The 20,923-nt window shown below is 33.6% G+C and overlaps 1 protein-coding gene across 2 annotated transcripts; it reads left to right on the plus strand.

Annotated features, from left to right (window-relative positions):
- The first annotated feature begins 4,356 nt into the window (after positions 1-4,356).
- LOC111047648 (general transcription factor 3C polypeptide 6) lies at positions 4,357-19,826 on the plus strand. Of its 2 annotated transcripts, none has more exons than XM_022333452.2 (3): positions 4,357-4,490; positions 6,447-6,668; positions 18,965-19,826. In XM_022333452.2, exons 2-3 carry the CDS (start codon positions 6,456-6,458, stop codon positions 19,313-19,315), a joined length of 564 nt encoding a protein of 187 aa, XP_022189144.2. In that variant the 5' UTR covers positions 4,357-4,490; positions 6,447-6,455; the 3' UTR covers positions 19,316-19,826. The 2 variants fall into 2 exon arrangements, with proteins under 2 accessions (XP_022189144.2, XP_022189145.2); XM_022333453.2 differs by having other exon boundaries at positions 4,403-4,677.
- The last annotated feature ends 1,097 nt before the right edge of the window (positions 19,827-20,923 follow it).

The following is a 20,923-nucleotide window of genomic DNA, read 5'->3' on the forward strand; positions in this document are numbered from 1 at the left end:
CTACTCCTATTTCTTTCGTCACTTCTCAAGACCTATAAAATCAAATTTAGAACTATAAAGCTCTTGTGATGCCTACTTACAGGATTATAGTATTTCAAACTGATAAATCCTTCATAAAATATACTCTCAATATAAAATGTGACTCATTAGTCTTAAATAAAATAAAATTTATCCACTCAGAATTCATACAAAATATTCACGAAAATTTAGAACGACAAGTTACAAGTGAGTTACTGACAAAAGGTACAGTGAGTTACTGGACTTTATACACGAATATGATTCAGAAACAAAGTACCTTTAATACGTTCTGCTTCATCCATTACCCACAATTGTGGGATCAATGGAGTCAAAAAATCAAAACACATTCTACAAAAATTGTATCAGTTCAGATGGCAGTGATCCAGTGCTCGCGCTCTCGGTAAAAATTCAAATTATTACCCATAAATTCATTTACACTGTAATATGCCTTGTCACACAGTAGCTTCCGGACGGTTCTCCTGAAGGCGGCCTCATCCAATTGTTTCACACTAAGTGTTATAAATCAGACTGTATTTAAATGCTATTAGATCTCAAAAAGCAGTAAAGTAATTCAAATTCAATAATATTATTTATAATTTGAAACCCAAGTTGTCAAAAAATAAACGATTTCATTACAGGCGTCAATAGTTCTTGTAAACTGAACATGCATCCCACGACTTTCTTTTAAACTAAATTGTTCTTTGTTAGTCCGTGCTAATTATTATAAAAATCATTATCAAAAGCCAATGTTCAATGTTTAGAACAAAGATTTTTTCCAAATTTAACTTAATGAGTATTCTTTCTGTTCACAGATAATTGAAATGGAAGGAAGAAGTATGAAATGTGAATACGATAATTTTGAAAGTGCACTTGGCAATCCTACTGCAGATGAAGATGACGACGAATATGATGAGGAGGAAGTTCTAGTTCATGTTCAATTTGACTGTGATGTTGACACTAAACTTTTCAACTCTGAAGAGCCAAAAATCATAGGATTAGACACTGAAAATCCTATAATGCAAATGGGCCCACAGGTAATAATTTTCATTGTAAATTAAAATTATTCGACTATTATAACACATTTTAGTTAATCTTTATAGTTTTATTTATGTGGTGCGTATTGTATGAAGGAGTAAAATACATTAATACTGTAGGCCTATACAAGTGCTATTTTCGGCACGTAGTTCTAATGTAGTGAAACTCAAATGAAAATACCATATAGAATTCACTTATTTCTTAACCAACTAGGGGAAACAATTGGAAATTAAAAATAAATAAATTGAAGTGTTCACGAAACAAAATAAAAATTCCATTATAAATAACCAATGCAATATTATCGAGCCAAAGTAAGGCGTGTCCAGAATGTAATCCTTGTGGATTACAACATCTAAAGCATCTGGTCAGTTGGCATTACTCAAGGAAGTGGCTCATAGTTTAAACATCACCACATTCACAGAGAGCAAAAACTTAGCGGATGCGTAGAACTTTAGCAGCCTTCATTCGTCATCTGGGGGTCAAACACCTTCCAATCACTCCTTTATTCTGTATTAGGCCTTCTTGAGTAGATGGCTATCCAATATTTTCTTGAACATCACCTGCGTCTTCTTATTTCTATGGGGAGCTAGTTACATAACATACTTCAAAATTCCTTGTACTAGACAAGACCACAGTAACTATAATTTTAAGTTATATTATAACCACAGTATGGCCATTGACTGTCACGTGGTAGAAATCCGTCATGAAGATTCCAAACAAACTTAATAATCCTATCTTATTGCATTGGAAATTTGGAACTTATCACTTCTTTCAAATCAAATAATCTTCATTCACAAAATAAAATACAGCAGCTGAGACAAAAATTTTACATAGTGAATATTCCCTACAAAGACAACAAGTCTGGTGGGGAATGAGTTCCGTGAACTGCATTATAGCAACAATAACAGTTGAAGATTTTCACAATAAATAATAACAATAACAGTTGAAGATTTTCACAATAAATAATAAAACAATAGAATAAGTATAAGGTAGAATAAATAAAATAAAAAAGCGTCTTCAAAGGATGCGGAGAGCACTTAATGCTATTGACCTTAAATCCTGTTGTATTGAGAAAAAAACTGCAGAGTCCTTCATATCCAGACGATCATTGATAATAAGGGGTGATCTTCAATGGATATAGGCGGATTGGATTACCGCCCTACCAATTTCAAAGAACCACCTCTTAAGGCAGCATTTAAAGGTGATAAAATGCTGACAAAATTTTCCATTTGCTTCAGATGGTTTGGGAAATCCCTGTACAGAATGTGACATAGATAGTGGCTGTTAGTATTTGTACAATTATTGAGCAGGCGTGGCTGCACAATGCCAATGTTATTTTGATGTCTGGTATTATAGATGTGATCTGATGGAATGAAAATTGTGTTTTTATTATGCCAGATGAAAGATACTAAAACGTTAATATAAATCTGTCTGATATCCAATACATGGAATTCCTGGTAGACTAACTCCGTTGGGTAGCGACTATCCCTGTTCAGGCAGTTTTTAATAATTGCACGCTATGCTACAGCCAGGGGCTCCAAGGTAGCCGATGAGGCCCCTTCCTAGGCCAGCATACCGTATGAGATTATTAATTGCATCTATGCAAATTAAACTTCTCTGAGTTGAGAAAGAGGAAGAACCTCTTCCAGGAGTCTGAATGCATACATCATCCTTCGAACCCGCTACATGTGGAGCCCAACTCAGTCTGTGATCTATTAACACTCTAAGATACTTGAATTGCTCCACACGCTGCAATACCCCACAGCCACAAGTGGCCGACAAGTTTAAGGACAAGGTCCTGCAATGGGGCTTATTGATTTTGGAATATATGTGTAGGTACTTGGTTTTATCAACGTTGAAAGTGAGTTTATTTTGGTCAAGTCACTTCTTGACCTGGAAAAGGTCTTTAGTAGCCATTTCGAAGGCATCCTCCCATGTAGGCCTGAATGAAACAATTGTGTCATCCATGAATAAAAATAGCTTACTATTTAAATCAAATTTAGACAAGTTATTTATGTATACAAAAAAAAGCAGCAGGCCCAAGGTACTACCCTGAATGACTCCATAGTGAAGTTACTATGAACTAAATACTTATCCAGTTTATATAGTTGAAAAACAGTGGCTATTGGCTTGTATACACACAAAACAAATATATAGACAAAATAGAACACTATAAACTGTTCAAAACTCAATTTAAAACATTAATAAATTCACTTAAACAGAAAATAATTCAGAGAGCACAAAATTACAACACGCACAGCCAGCCATGTTTCAGAGAGAAGAAGGAACAGGAAAAGCCAAGCTACAAGTCAGAACAAAGCCTCGTAGACATACCTCAAAATCAGTGATGACTTCATGACACGTCACCAAAAAATATAATTACAAGTTTAGAATTCACATTTTATATTTGTTCTCAATAAAACTTTATTTTGAAACTATTATTTTAAATTTTTATATATCATCTCTATTTAGATAATCTATTAATCTATTAATTCTGTCAACTCAGCCTCGGTGACACCGTGGAACAATGCAACACAAACATTTACGATAAATTCTCAGTCAAAAAGTTGTCCATATATCGATTACTCTGATATTACTATAAAGTTTTATAGATCTGAATTGAAGATTCGATTCCAATCGAGAAAAAATGTAATATTACAAATACCCCCCTCTTGACATAAAAATTTTACTGTTTGAAAATTTAAAGAAAAAAATTACATTGACCCAAATGAAAATTTTTTTGAATTGTAAATTCGAGAACAGTAACAATTTTTCTATAAAAGCATTACATGTCAACTATAATTGAAAATTATTATAAAATTCATCAATAGCATTTGTTATATGTTTCCAAGCAATATTTCAAAGTATCAAAATTACTTTCGATTTAGCTTTATAATTTAACGGAAAATATTTCAACAGAAAGTTTAATATATAAAGAATAGTTTTTTGAAATTGCACATAAATTTAATAGATAGAAAAATTCAATTTTTTATTGCAAAAAAAAAAATTAGTATGTTGAATAAAAAATTTATTATTATTATTTTTTTAAATGAATTGATGAATTGTTACAGTTAATTTTCACATAAAATTTCAATAAATCAAAAAATGTAATTTCTTTCACTATTGACGCGGTTGATTTTATCGATGCACATTTTGGAAAACAGTCTGTTAAGGCACTCAGTATGATTTTCAGTTAAGTGTGACTCCAATGTGATGACGTTAGGTTGGGCTGATCCGAATACTTGTAGTGTTGGGCTGATCTGGATGCACGTAGTGTTGGGCTGATACTTGTAGTCGAGTGAGGAAGTTTTCAAAAAGAAAGTAACTAACCTCACTTTAATTTTATAACCTCTATAAACTAAAATAAACCAATAGCCAAGCCAACTCGAAATTCGGGGTTAAAAGCTCTCGTATTCTGTTTTTTTATATTCTGATAGGCAAGTATTTTATTTATAATCCTGGAATAAGATAAAGATAATCTTAGAAGTAAATGTAGTAATATTTTAAAATAAAACTTCAAATTATTCAATTCGTTTGTTAAAAACTTTAGCTTAAATTCCTAATAAGAATGCATTATGGTAATAATCCAGAATAAACGAATCCAGAAGTTTTATAAGGAATAGAGTAAGCATTAATAATTTCATGCTAATTTATTTTTATTCATTGGATACAGACAATATTATTATTATTATTATCATCAACATTTGATTAAAAGACTGGGGGTGTACCAAACCCCATTGTATGATGGTTCATGGGTCTCACTAAATTTCTGCTTATGCTAATACAAGCATTGAAGGCATGTTGCTTTGATCTGGCATATATCTTTAGGCCATATAGAACCTGTGAAATACCTTGGTTGTTTCACTATTCGCATTAAATGTTTATCTTTTACTACGGTATCATTCAGTATTATGCTCAATAGATTTATGAATCCTGAGCAGAACTATAAAGGGCTTAAGTAATCACCCTGGAATAATCCTTTTTTCATTTATAGATTAAGACTTCAGATGTGGTGTAGATATGTTCAAGTAGACTGTCACACTTCACATTGACATCATATTCCTAAGTACCTCTACAATCACTGGGTTACATTTGTAGAATCACAGTCAAGTATGAATGAGGAACAGTCATATGGATTTTCATAGTCAATGTATGTCATATAAAAATTTCTTTGCCGTTTGAAGATAACTGATTCAGTTATAACTTGATCCTTGTAGCCCTGACTGAATTTTTTACATCATGTTTGCTCTTCTGCTAGTATATTATTTTTTCATAGGGTCTGCAAATCCGTTCCTTGATCACAGAAGTAAAAATGTTGTAAAGATTTTCAAACATGTGGGCCTACTAGGTCTTTATTTGGCTGGGTCATTGGTCCCTTTCTCTTTAGGTAGCAAGAATGTATTTCCTTTAAACATCCAACATGGGGCTACTACAGGATTGTTTATGATCTCAGTAAAAGCTCTTGCTATTGTTGCATATTCCATGTTAACCTTATTGAATTTTTGTTTTCAATAATTGTTTACAGCATCTGGTTATGGTGTTTTTCAGCTCTTTGCTACTCCTATTTCTTTCGTCACTTCTCAAGACCTATAAAATCATAAAATCAAATTTAGAACTATAAAGCTCTTGTGATGCCTACTTACAGGATTATAGTATTTCAAACTGATAAATCCTTCATAAAATATACTCTCAATATAAAATGTGACTCATTAGTCTTAAATAAAATAAAATTTATCCACTCAGAATTCATACAAAATATTCACGAAAATTTAGAACGACAAGTTACAAGTGAGTTACTGACAAAAGGTACAGTGAGTTACTGGACTTTATACACGAATATGATTCAGAAACAAAGTACCTTTAATACGTTCTGCTTCATCCATTACCCACAATTGTGGGATCAATGGAGTCAAAAAATCAAAACACATTCTACAAAAATTGTATCAGTTCAGATGGCAGCGATCCAGTGCTCGCGCTCTCGGTAAAAATTCAAATTATTACCCATAAATTCATTTACACTGTAATATGCCTTGTCACACAGTAGCTTCCGGACGGTTCTCCTGAAGGCGGCCTCATCCAATTGTTTCACACTAAGTGTTATAAATCAGACTGTATTTAAATGCTATTAGATCTCAAAAAGCAGTAAAGTAATTCAAATTCAATAATATTATTTATAATTTGAAACCCAAGTTGTCAAAAAATAAACGATTTCATTACAGGCGTCAATAGTTCTTGTAAACTGAACATGCATCCCACGACTTTCTTTTAAACTAAATTGTTCTTTGTTAGTCCGTGCTAATTATTATAAAAATCATTATCAAAAGCCAATGTTCAATGTTTAGAACAAAGATTTTTTCCAAATTTAACTTAATGAGTATTCTTTCTGTTCACAGATAATTGAAATGGAAGGAAGAAGTATGAAATGTGAATACGATAATTTTGAAAGTGCACTTGGCAATCCTACTGCAGATGAAGATGACGACGAATATGATGAGGAGGAAGTTCTAGTTCATGTTCAATTTGACTGTGATGTTGACACTAAACTTTTCAACTCTGAAGAGCCAAAAATCATAGGATTAGACACTGAAAATCCTATAATGCAAATGGGCCCACAGGTAATAATTTTCATTGTAAATTAAAATTATTCGACTATTATAACACATTTTAGTTAATCTTTATAGTTTTATTTATGTGGTGCGTATTGTATGAAGGAGTAAAATACATTAATACTGTAGGCCTATACAAGTGCTATTTTCGGCACGTAGTTCTAATGTAGTGAAACTCAAATGAAAATACCATATAGAATTCACTTATTTCTTAACCAACTAGGGGAAACAATTGGAAATTAAAAAATAAATAAATTGAAGTGTTCACGAAACAAAATAAAAATTCCATTATAAATAACCAATGCAATATTATCGAGCCAAAGTAAGGCGTGTCCAGAATGTAATCCTTGTGGATTACAACATCTAAAGCATCTGGTCAGTTGGCATTACTCAAGGAAGTGGCTCATAGTTTAAACATCACCACATTCACAGAGAGCAAAAACTTAGCGGATGCGTAGAACTTTAGCAGCCTTCATTCGTCATCTGGGGGTCAAACACCTTCCAATCACTCCTTTATTCTGTATTAGGCCTTCTTGAGTAGATGGCTATCCAATATTTTCTTGAACATCACCTGCGTCTTCTTATTTCTATGGGGAGCTAGTTACATAACATACTTCAAAATTCCTTGTACTAGACAAGACCACAGTAACTATAATTTTAAGTTATATTATAACCACAGTATGGCCATTGACTGTCACGTGGTAGAAATCCGTCATGAAGATTCCAAACAAACTTAATAATCCTATCTTATTGCATTGGAAATTTGGAACTTATCACTTCTTTCAAATCAAATAATCTTCATTCACAAAATAAAATACAGCAGCTGAGACAAAAATTTTACATAGTGAATATTCCCTACAAAGACAACAAGTCTGGTGGGGAATGAGTTCCGTGAACTGCATTATAGCAACAATAACAGTTGAAGATTTTCACAATAAATAATAACAATAACAGTTGAAGATTTTCACAATAAATAATAAAACAATAGAATAAGTATAAGGTAGAATAAATAAAATTAAAAAGCGTCTTCAAAGGATGCGGAGAGCACTTAATGCTATTGACCTTAAATCTTGTTGTATTGAGAAAAAAACTGCAGAGTCCTACATATCCAGACGATCATTGATAATAAGGGGTGATCTTCAATGGATATAGGCGGATTGGATTACCGCCCTACCAATTTCAAAGAACCACCTCTTAAGGCAGCATTTAAAGGTGATAAAATGCTGACAAAATTTTCCATTTGCTTCAGATGGTCCTGTACAGAATGTGACATAGATAGTGGCTGTTAGTATTTGTACAATTATCGAGCAGGCGTGGCTGCACAATGCCAATGTTATTTTGATGTCTGGTATTATAGATGTGATCTGATGGAATGAAAATTGTGTTTTTATTATGCCAGATGAAAGATACTAAAACGTTAATATAAATCTGTCTGATATCCAATACATGGAATTCCTGGTAGACTAACTCCGTTGGGTAGCGACTATCCCTGTTCAGGCAGTTTTTAATAATTGCACGCTATGCTACAGCCAGGGGCTCCAAGGTAGCCGATGAGGCCCCTTCCTAGGCCAGCATACCGTATGAGATTATTAATTGCATCTATGCAAATTAAACTTCTCTGAGTTGAGAAAGAGGAAGAACCTCTTCCAGGAGTCTGAATGCATACATCATCCTTCGAACCCGCTACATGTGGAGCCCAACTCAGTCTGTGATCTATTAACACTCTAAGATACTTGAATTGCTCCACACGCTGCAATACCCCACAGCCACAAGTGGCCGACAAGTTTAAGGACAAGGTCCTGCAATGGGGCTTATTGATTTTGGAATATATGTGTAGGTACTTGGTTTTATCAACGTTGAAAGTGAGTTTATTTTGGTCAAGTCACTTCTTGACCTGGAAAAGGTCTTTAGTAGCCATTTCGAAGGCATCCTCCCATGTAGGCCTGAATGAAACAATTGTGTCATCCATGAATAAAAATAGCTTACTATTTAAATCAAATTTAGACAAGTTATTTATGTATACAAAAAAAAGCAGCAGGCCCAAGGTACTACCCTGAATGACTCCATAGTGAACTTTCTCTGCCTCACTACAGACTCCATTAATACAAACTGTTTGTTTACGATAACATAAAGCTTTGGAGCCATTCGATTGATATTTTACCGATTGGAAACATATTTTGAACTTCCAATGAGTTTGGTATAACATTTTCGAAGTGAAATTGATTATACTTTAATATAGACCAATAAAGTTAATTTAAATAACACTAATAAATCTTGTAACATCAATTTTTCTTTCCTCGGGCTCCTCGCGGACCACTTCCAGAGCTTTCGCGGACCACTGTTTGGGAACCACTGATCTAGATAAACATGCAGAAATATAAATTTTAATTCTATTGTATTTCCTTGTCCAATTTATTGGATTGATCTGATATTAGTCTAATATCAAAATATTTATTGGCTCAATTGGATATAACATTTTTGGAAATATTCAACCGTGAAGTGCTGATTAAAGGTGCATTTTCTTCTATTATTGTTTCTCTTTAGTCCTGAGTAGCCTACACATAACATGTTCAATTGTTCAATAGCTGTTGATATATGAGTTTCGACTTGCAATACCACTTGCAGTGGTATTGAAATATCACTTCATCAGATTTGAAATATCACTGAATATAAATAATATTGGTTGTGGGTTTTGTGTTTTCTTCTTCAATTGCTAACATCATGTTCATTAAATTCATCAAGTAGTACAGGGTGAGCATAAAGTCTTGCCCTGATTTTAAAAATTTATTACAGAATAACCGTTTGACATAATAATTTAAATCTGGCGCTGTTATATAGGTTAGTGTTAGTAGTTTTTTTTTGACCAATAGATGGTACTAGTGGTCCCAAACAATGACGCTGCTGTCTGTTGGTTCACGTTAGTTGCGGTCAAAATGGCGTCGAAGCAGGAAAAAGCACAGATGTGTGCTTTGGTTTCACGAAACGAAAGCGCCCATCAGTTTTCAGCGTAAATTTCTGGCTTCTTATGGACGCAGCCCTTCAAAGAAACAGGCAGCGTTGAAGATCTTCCTAGAAATGGTAGGCCTAGTGTGAGTGAAGCAACTGTTATCGTGTTCGGCAATCATTTCAACGGAGTTCGTCTAAATCAACTCGTCAAGCATCACGTAAACTTCAAATACCGCAAGCAAGTGTTGTGAAAATTCTTCATAAAAGGCTTATAGGTTGCATGCTTATAAAGTGCAAATCGTGCAGGCCTTGCAACCGAATGATTTGCTGAGACGAGCAGAATTCGCAACTGAGATTCTCAACAGGATTAATGGCGCTAACGATTACTTAAATCGCATATGTTTTACAGATGAATCCACCTTTCATGTCAGTGGAATGGTAAATAGGCATAATGTCCGTATATGTATATACTGTACAGTTACAGCGAGACAGTGAAAAAGTTGATGTTTGGTGCGGCCTAATGCACAACAAGGTTTTTGGGCCGTTTTTCTTCACGGAAAAAACCATTAGCGCTAACATTTACTTGACTAGAACAACAGTTCATTGCACCACAGTTAGAAGATTATCAACCATGGATCATTTTCCAGCAAGATGGAGCACCCCCTCACTGGGCTTTGATAGTGTGTAATTTCCTAGATGAAACATTTCCGGATCGGTGGATTGGAAGGGATGGTCCAACACCCTGGCCACCTCGCTCTCCAGACATTACTCCCCTTTACTTTTTTCATGGGAATATATCAAGGACAGAGTCTTCGCCACACCAGCTGCTGACATCGACGAATTGAAGGCTAGGATACAAGCTGCTGTGGGTACTGTGACAGAACACATGTTACAAAACACCTGGCGAGAACTGGAATATCGCTTCGACATTCTCCGGGCTACCAAGGGGGCACACGTTGAAGTTTACTAACGTAAGTGATATTAAAAAAAACTACTAACACTAACCTATGTAACAGCGCCAGATGTAAATTGATATGTCAAACGGTTATTCTGTAATAAATTTTTAAAATCAGGGCAAGACTTTATGCTCACCCTGTACTTTGTAGTACAGTTGGCTCTTTCACAGTTCATATTCAATGTATTCTTTAACAAATATATTCAGTATTCAAATAGCTTTCAGAGCGAACGGTCGTGCTTTTCGAGTTGCCTTATCTGTATGATAGTTTGTTAAGCATGCCATCTCGTACACGATCATCAATTATTTTCTGTGTTATTTAATTATTTCTGAATCAATTTTTTTGTTTGCAATGGCTGATGTTCGTTACAAGTGTGAATCGGATTTCAACAACTCGAAAGATATCCTAGAATGCTGTGGATGTAGGAATTTTTTCCATCCAACATGTACTAAAATTTGTACGTTAAAGAATTTTAGAAAACTCGGTGTGAAGAAATCAACTTGGAAGTGCGACGAATGTAAAGAAAAATATTCTTCAACCGACAGCAACGATCTTGAGTCCTCTTTGACAAAAACTATCGAAAACACCCTCGCTAATGTATTTAATGTTAAACTCGAAGACTTGAGTAAAATCATTACGACTTCAATTCAACTGTTGAAAGTTTGAAATCGTCATTGGAAACTGTGCGCGCAGAAAACAAATCAGTGAAAGAGCAGTGTAAGAAGCTTGAATTTGAAAATATTAAACTTCGAAGAGACATTAATGAAATTCAGCAGTACACTCGTTGAGACAACTTGGAGATAGCAGGGGTTCCGGAGACGAAAAATGAAAATGAATACACAATCCTAGAATCTGATGCTAGAGCGATTAATACTCCGTTCAAAAGAGACGATATCTCTGTTGCTCATAGGGTTCCTTCTTCTAAAAATAAGACAAAATAATATAATAGTTCGCTTCACGCCAAGAACTGCCAAAATTAATTGGAAATGTGCGGCGAAAGCAAAAGGACACTTGAAAAATGGAGACTTGAACTGTAATCTTCCACCAGGTTATATTATATCTAAGTGAACGATCATCTCACTGCATACAACAAATTTCTACTGAATAAAGCTAGAGATCTTAAAAAGAACAATAAATCAATAAATTAGCATATGTCTGGGTGAGTCATGCAAAAATTATCATTCGTAAACAGCAAAACTCTCCGGTAAAACGTATAACTAACGAAGAGGACCTCAAACCATTTGAATAAATGTATTACTACACTGTATTTACTGGTTTCTATTATTTAAAGACTTGTTCATTAGAGTTTCATATTATTATCCTCAGTGAGACTTGGGTAGTTGAAGAGGATGATTTTAATTTTAATGGTTATTCAGTGGTTAACAAGCCAGGTAAAACAAATAAATGTGATGGAGTTTGTGCCTTTTTCAATGTAATTTTATAGTAGATGAGTTGGATTACGAAATAAAAGAATCCAACTCAATTCTTTTGGATGTACAAGTGCCAGGTGCGAAGGATAAGATAACACTTATCACTGTTTATAGGTCTCCTTCAACCAATGTAGATAATTTTCTCAATTGTTTTGAATGATTGTTTGTATTCTATCAAAAATAAGCCTAATATAATTTTAGCCGGTGACTCGAATATACATCTGAATAAGTCTACGCTTGCTACTAATGAATATTTCGGAATTTTATCTTTGAATGTTTTAAAATCATACATAAACAAGCCTACTAGAGTTCAAAACGGCACTGAATCGATTATCGATCACATATTTTTGAAGAATTCCACTTTCAATCCCGACAATGTATTAAATTCAGTAATAAAAACAAACATCACTGATCACTTTTGAGTCAGCATCCACATTGATCTTTCAACTGACAAAATTGTAAGTGAAAATAATTTTTTCAATAAAATAGATTTCAATAAATTAATATTATCTATTGAAACTGAAAACTGGGATAACCTATTAGATGACAATTTACATGTGAATGAAGCATTGAAAATTTTAACTGACAAAATATCAAATCACATTGAACTTGCAACAGTTACAGTAAAGATTCCGCATAAATTACAACCCCTTAAACCTTGGATTACGCGTGGTCTTATACATTCGATTAGAAAACGGGACAAATTGTTTAAAACATTTTCAAAGCAGCCTTTCAATGACCGTTTAAGAAATGAATATACAAATTACAGAAATCTTCTTAATAAATTAATAGAACAGAATAAATGTAAGTATTATAAGAACAAAATTAATCAGAATATAAACAAATCTAAGAAAATCTTGGAAACTCTAAACGAATTGTTAGGTAGAAGACATTCTAAAAAAATCCCAAAATAGAAGCTGATACACTAAATCAACATTTTGCTCGCGTAGGAAAACTTTATGCTGAGAAATTGAAGTAAAATAATCCCATTGCAACAACATGTAAGAATTTCAAGAACTCATGTGAGGAGCATTACAACTCTTTCTTCTTTAGTACAAGCGCTAGTTTACATTGATCATACATGAGAGAGGCAGAGAATTTGACTTCAGATTATTGTTAGAGGGTCTTTAGTGTATATGAAACACGATGTCGTCACGTCCCAGGGTGGTCGACAGATTGGTGGGGAGGGGGGTAAGTTGTAAAAAACACGCGCTTATAAAATCGCCTGTCCTGCAGTTACTATTCATAATACAGCTTTGACTTTTTCCTGAATAATAAAACACCACACGAATAATATATGAGAATTATTAGTTCAAATTCAAGTTTAAGTAATAAGTTTGAGTAGAGTTAATTGATAGTAAGATATTGAAATTATATGATATGAGATTCTGAAATTTAAGGGATGTTTCACATCAGTAAAGAGGGGGAGTGTGAAACGAATTTTGATTATGAATCAAATTTCATATCCCTTTCTTTTATAATATGGCAAATAAGTATTAACATTTAGGAAGAAGAATAAAAACCAAGAGAGCATTTATTTATTTGTGCTTACTCAGCCAACTCTGGGTGAGCACCCAGCCAGTGCGAGGCATTGGTAGAGGGAAGAAATCATTTTCTCGTTATTCAGTTGTCGGCAAGCAGCCCTAGGTTTAACAACAACTCTACGATGTGATTATTCACTTCAAGTTTCTTTCTTTACATTTTGTTAAGTGATTTTGAATTTTTCGACAATATTAAGATATTTGTATAAAAGCTATACTCAAACCCGCTATTAAAGGTTAACTATTTGTTATACTTTTTTATTATATTTCAGTTACTTTTCATGGTTACTTTCATTAGAGCAGATTGATAGATTATGTGCGAAATTGATATTTAAATTCTTGTTCATTCTGAGAGCTGACTAACTTCACAAGTAAAATAGAAATGTTATTATTAATTTGTTTTGATAAATATTATGTCATATAGTTCATTGGGAAAAGTAACTATCAATAGTTTTCTTAAACGTTATAACTGGATTATTAACTTAATGTAAAAGTAGAGTGTATAATTAGACTACGTTACAATTCAAAGGGTTAAAGTCTGAATGTATTTGAGATAATCGTTCACACTAATGTAATAATTGAATTGTTCCTTTTAGAAAGATAAGTATTAAGTTCGAATTAGAAATTATTCTTGGCTGTTCTATTCCCATGCGGTCCATGTTTGTGGCAAATTAATTTACGACTGACTATGGAAGAACGATCCTTGTTAATACCAAATCAATCCACAATTATGAATAGGAGACAAGGAACTCCAAGTGCATCATACGAGGAACAGGTTTAAGCGGATATGGAGGATAGGAGATAATTGCCAAGCTGTGTTTTCTTTTATGCAATTATGGAACATCATTATAAAATACTCTGCGACGTAACTCGGTACCGAGGTAATGTGACGATCAAATTATATTTTCCGGCATTGAGATTCGTGAAAGACTTTATTAAACAAATATATGGGCCCATCATCAATTTAGAATAAGGATATTGTCATGTATATGAAATTTTGTGAAGTGGTAATCCTTTTTTTCAATAATGAATTTCTAAACATTCATGGTGTTAGATTTAATTTTTCCTGAATTCATTCCATTAGATGAGAATACCGAATAATTAGTAATAGGGTTTCCTTAATACCGATTATCAATAATTTATAAATTAATTCAATATTTTTTTTAGAAAATCGTTGTCTTAACAAAAATTTTTTTATTCAAAATTTCTTTTCAAAACCCATACGACAGCGATTTCAAAGTGGTCCGCGAGGAGCCCGAGGGAAGAAAAATTCATGTTTCAAGCTTTATTAGTGTTATTTAAATTAACTTTATTGTTCTATATTAAAGTATGATCAATTTCACTTCGAAAATGTTATATCTTTACTCATCGAAATTCCAAATATGTTTCCAATCGGTAAAAGAGGTGATAAGTTCCAAATTTATATGATATGTCCCAAGAGGCCTTTGAGATTAAACGCTGAGAAGAGAAATGTAGCTAAGTCATGCTGGTATATACCGAAACTGGAGGAATTGAAAGACAAAATGATGACTTTCCGCTCCATTTTTCTTATAAGACGTAGCGATGATGCGCAACTGGCTTATAAAAGGAGTAAACAAATCTATAAACAGGAAATAAATAGAGCGAAGCTCTGTTTTAATGCCAACTGTATCGAAGAGTCGGGTAACAAATCAAAAGCTGCGTGGACTCTGGTGAACAAAGTGAGGAGTGGAGGATCAAAACGCACAAATATTGAGATTTCACCAGATCGTTTCAGCACGTATTACACATCATCCGTCCAGGAAGCAAAAGATGGCATCGAGCAGCCACAGGTTACTGCAAGAGATTTCATGGAGCATCCACCGTCCACACATGAAGAATTCAAATGGACACAAGTGTCATGTGCTGATGTTTATAAGATTGTCAAGGATATGAAAAACTCAAGAAGCAGGGACATTTTCGATTTATCCAACCACGTTTTGAAATGTGTAATCCAGTCTATTATTGTTCCATTGACTCACTGTCTAAATTTGTGTCTACAAGAAGGAGTTTTTCCAACAAAACTCAAAATTTCGAGACTTGTACCTTTGTTTAAAAAAAATGGAGACAGACTTACACCAAAAAATTATAGGCCTATCTCTATAGTTCCAATTTTCGAAAAAAATTTAGAGCATGATGTGAAGCTTCAGATATGTACCTACTTCGATAGTTATGATCTTATAAGTGACTCCCAATTTGGTTATAGGGTGGGTAAAACCACAACAGGGGCAGTTCTTACAATTATCGATCAAATAATAGAAGCATTCGAGAATAAATGCCTTGCTCAGATGACTGCCTGTGACTTGAGCAAAGCTTTCGATTGTGTCGATCACTCAATACTCCTTCACAAGTTGAGTCACTTTGGAGTACGTGGTTTGTGTCTTGATTTTTTTAGGTCATATCTGGAGAATAGATCACAAATAGTTGATGTCAATGGAAAACTATCTGCCATTTCTTATCTTAAATTTGGAGTACCACAAGGTTCTGTTCTGGGACTACTGTTGTTCCTTGTAATGATAAATGATCTACCCAAGTGTTTAACATCTTCTAAAACCATAATGTATGCTTATGACACTTCTTTCCTAACTATTGACAGAGATTTCCAAAATCTCAACAGAGTTGCTAATCAAACAATAGACAAGGCTAATTCATGGTTCAAAGCAAATGGTTTCCTCCTCAATGAATCCAAGACGCAAAATGCAATATTCACATTGAATAATAGACATGAATTACTGTCAAACAATTTTGTAAAAAAAATCAAATTATTAGGAGTACAAATAGATTACCATCTGACTTGGAGTGATCATATTGATTTACTGTGCAGCAAGTTATCAAAGTCTATAATATTATATTTGTTGAAGACTCTAAAATATCATGTTCCATTCAACTATGTTTTAAATGTGTATTATGCTTTGTTTCATTCCCACTTGAGTTACAGTGTTATTCTGTGGGGAAATTGTTCACGGGTGTCTGAAGTTTTGGTTCTGCAAAAAAAGCGATAAGAATAGTAACTAACTCAAATGTGAGAGCTCACTGCAAACCGCTATTTGTCAAAACTAGAGTCATGACTGTCATTTGTTTGTATATATATATACGTTGCTTTTGTATATAAAATTGAAGGAAAGAAACCTTGATTGTAATATTAATGTGCACAATCATAATACGAGGAGCTATAGAAATGTACATATTCCTCAAGTAAGGCTATCAAGGACTTTGAGAAGCCATTTTAATGTGGGAATAAGACTTTTTAATCATTTGCCATCATATGTCATAGATCTACCTTATCCTAGTTTCAGAAAGACAATAAACAAATTCCTAAGTGACAACCCATTTTATAGTTTGACTGGATTTTATGAAAACTCCTTCAATTAATGTTTGTCTTATAAAATACTGTATATTATAGGACCTACTAGTATGTGTATAAGATTATATTTCTTATTTATGAGTTACCTAGATGGTATAAATTTGTATTGAGTGGGTCTCTCCCACCCAAATTATTATATATATATATATAATATATATATATATATATATATATATATATATATATATATTATATATATATATAGTTTGTAATATAAATTAAAACAGGAGACACAAGATATAGATTGAAAACACTTAAAAACTTACATTAGAAATGGGGAAATTTTCGGGAACTGAGTTCCCTTCCTCAACCGAGCAGACTGCAGTTTTTTACTTTCCCTGCCCTACTACCATAGGTAAGGAAAGTATTGCTTTCCAAAAAAAATTAAGGTACCCTAATTTCAAGTTTTCTATACGTTTCAAGGTCCCCTGAGTCCAAAAACCTGATTTTGTGTGTGTGTGTGTGGTGTGTGTGTGTGTGTGTGTGTGTGTGTGTGTGTGTGTGTGTGTGTGTGTGTGTGTGTGTGTATGTGTGTATGTCTGTGAACACGATAACTTCATTCCTAATCAACCGATTGACTTGAAATTTCAAACTTAAGGTCCTTATACCATGAGGATCTGACAATAAGAAATTCAATAAAATTGAATTCAAAATGGCGGATAATTACTAAAAAACCATGTTTTTCACGGTTTTCTCGAAAACAGCTCTAACGATTTTCTTCAAATTTATACCATGGATAGCTATTTATGAGCCCTATCAACTGACATGAGTCTCATTTCTGGGAAAATTGCAGGAGCTCCGTAATATTCTTTTGAAAAATGGCGGATAATCACTAAAAAACCATGTTATTCACGGTTTTCTCGAAAACGGCTCTCACGATTTTCTTTAAATTCATACCATGGATAGCTATTTATAAGCCCTATCAACTGACATGAGTCCCATTTCTGAGAAAATTGCAGGAGCTCCGTAATATACTTGAGAAAAATGGCGGATAATTACTGAAAAAACATGTTTTTCACGATTTTCTCAAAATAACTTGAACGATTTTTTTCAAATTCATACTCTGTATAGTTATTTATCAGCTCTATTAACTGGCATGAGTCTCCTTTCTGGGAAACTAATGGGGGTCCACCCCATCCTTGAGAAATGGACTTTGTAACCTCCTTCTCGTGCATGAGGTAGGTAGGTAGAGCAGGTCATAAAAAGAACACATAGTCGAGATATTTCATCTGTAGAACAGCTGTTTTGACGACTTTAAAAAAATGACGACTAAAAAAAATCATCGAATTTCACAATTTACACAAAGGAAAAAGTACTCTCAAAACAATTATATATACACATATACAAAAGTCTGATCGTAGTTTCAAATATGAGCAAGGAAAGTTGTGTGAGTGTACCACACCAGATTTTTTCAAAAAGTTTTTAAGTGTTTTCAATCTATATCTTGTGTCTCCTGTTTCAATTAATATTACAAACTTTAAAGTGTCTTCTGTTATGTGCTATATATATATATATATATATATTATATATATATATATATCATTTGTAGCACTTAACAGAAAACACTTTAAAGTTTTATAATATAAATATAGACAGGATACACACGACACGGATAGATTAAAAACACTTGAAAAAAAACTTTCATTTGAACGAGAATTTTCTGGGAGCTGGGCCCCCTTTGTCAATCAACCAGGAAGTCAACCTTCTGGTTGATTGACAAAGGGGGCCCTGCTCCCCGAAAATTCTCGTTTAAATGTAAGTTTTCAAGTGTTTTTAATCTATCCGTGTCGTGTGTATCCTGTCTATATTTTTTTATAATTATTATTTATCAATTAAACAGGAGACACAAGACATAAATAGATTGAAAACTGACATAATAGATTAAGTTTTTAAGTGTTTTCAATCTATGTTTTGTGTCCAAGACCAATGTTCTCTGTTTTTCTATGTGTACATTCTTTCACTGCCTAGGGTTGTAATTATGAATTTTGGAGTCTACAATGTTCAATGCAATTGAGTGGGCAATAATCAATTGATTTTTGTACTTTTTCAGTTCTATAGAGGAAAATGGCAAGACATCGTAGGTACATCAGTTTTCTTCGCGCCAGGGTCTGATCCACCAGCCATCGATCCTTTGTTCTCGAGAGTGAAAACTCCTCTTATGAAATTAACCCATCACACACGCAAATCTCTTCTCATGTCAAGAGTTTTTGTCAAGCCAATTACTGGGCAAAATCCTGACCAAGTCACACCCGAGTGTGGAACCGATAGGACAAATGAATGTGAGACTGACAGAACTATAATTAATTGTGCAAAAACTGGTACCGAAGATACTAGTGAAATGGAAATAGAAACTTCAGCTGTGACAAGTGATCAGGCTCATATTGAAACAACCAAGACGTGATTTTGAGTTGAGACTCTTGAAATGGGTGGCTGAGAAGTTTCTCAAAGTCTTGAGGTAACTATGAAAGTATCCTTCTAGTTGTTTATAAAATGTTGTTAGTGTTAATGTGGTTAGCTTTCTTCTTATATATAATTTTGTTTCGACTTAGATTCTGCTCCAAGAAGCAAACGGCAAGTCATTTAAATATTTTGTAAATACATCACTGATCATGTCAGGGGTCTTCATCTTAAGAGATGAATGGAAAAAATGTCTGGAGAATGGCATTCCAAAGGATATAGCAAGTAAGGAAAGGAAATAACGCTTCGGATTATTTGGAATTATTCTATCAAAATATTGTGGTTTTCAGACTATCTTTTTACAGCTTATCGAATATAACTTGCCATCTATTGATTTTTGTAAATAAATTTAATTCGTAATTTCTCCAAGTCAGTATCTTTATTTTTGTCATAAAGCTCTACTCTAAACCTAATGTGTACCACAGTCCGCAGATTAAATAAGTATTTACTTCCTTTATGTGTGTACTAATAGAATTTCCTGCCAACTTATTATGACGTCACAATGACAGCCAATTCTTGAAGTTCAGTTGTAAGCTTCTTCCTTGAATCTTCCTTTTTTATTCTGGTATTTATAATATTCATATAGTTTATCCTAAATGATGAACCCATTTCAAAAATCCATAAAATCTCATTATTCAAGTACTTATGCGAAATAAAAAACTTTTATACCAATGGGAAGAGAAAATTCAAAAAGTTTTTTCCAATAATTACGTTAGGCTCCGATTAGACTAGGCAGCCAGGACGAGCAGCCAGCTTATAGTCTGTATAGAATAAGTTGAGACTTGTCCCTCCATCCGGAAAAGTAGCAGCGTTGCCAACTTGTGTGAAATTGCAACTCTCTCAAATTTCTAATTTTACCACAGAATTGTACGTAGAATATAATCCCTAATATTCCAGTAGTGCTAAAATAGTTTCAGGGTTAGAGGATTGAAAGGAACTTTAATTTTTTTATAACATTGAAACATCTCAAGAATGATTTTTTTAACATCACTTCTCTCAGTATTATAAAATGTTGTAGTTAGTAAGAATTATATATCCATATAACGAGGAGAATGTCTCATTTGATTTTGGTGTCTGGATCATTTTCATCCGACATACATTTTTATTTATTCCATTCCACAATCACAAAATCAAATTAATGATTGGAAAAGAATCAACAGGATAAACCCAAAACTGTTCGTTTCCCTAATCTCGATAAAAATAGAACAAATCAGGTTATGTAAACACTTTTCTTTAAAATCACAAAATTGAATTTCCTTTAAATCCTTCAACCTGGGAACTTTTATAGCACTACTGGAATATCGGGGATGATATTCTACATACCTTATTATTCTGCGGTTGTATTAGAATTTTGAGAAAGTTGCAGTTTTACACAATTTGACAACGCTGTTATTTTTTCCGATGGAGGGCCATGTTTCAACTTACTTTATACAGACTATAGCTGGCAGTTGCTCACTCCGTCAACGGGCATTGTTTTTAGACTAGAGCAGCCATGTTTTGGCTACCGGAGAGGTGACCAGACTTGGCAGACTTAAGCTATAAGACTGTCCAA

The sequence above is a fragment of the Nilaparvata lugens genome, chromosome 7 (genome assembly GCF_014356525.2).
Source record: "Nilaparvata lugens isolate BPH chromosome 7, ASM1435652v1, whole genome shotgun sequence".
NCBI lineage: Eukaryota > Metazoa > Arthropoda > Insecta > Hemiptera > Delphacidae > Nilaparvata > Nilaparvata lugens.

Bases quoted from the DNA above. Each gene is read 5' to 3' on its own strand.
- LOC111047648 (XM_022333452.2), top strand. From the start codon at position 6,456: ATGGAAGGAAGAAGTATGAAATGTGAATACGATAATTTTGAAAGTGCA. The intron at 6,669-18,964 runs GTAATAATTTTC...GTACTTTTTCAG, and splicing joins TAATGCAAATGGGCCCACAG to TTCTATAGAGGAAAATGGCA.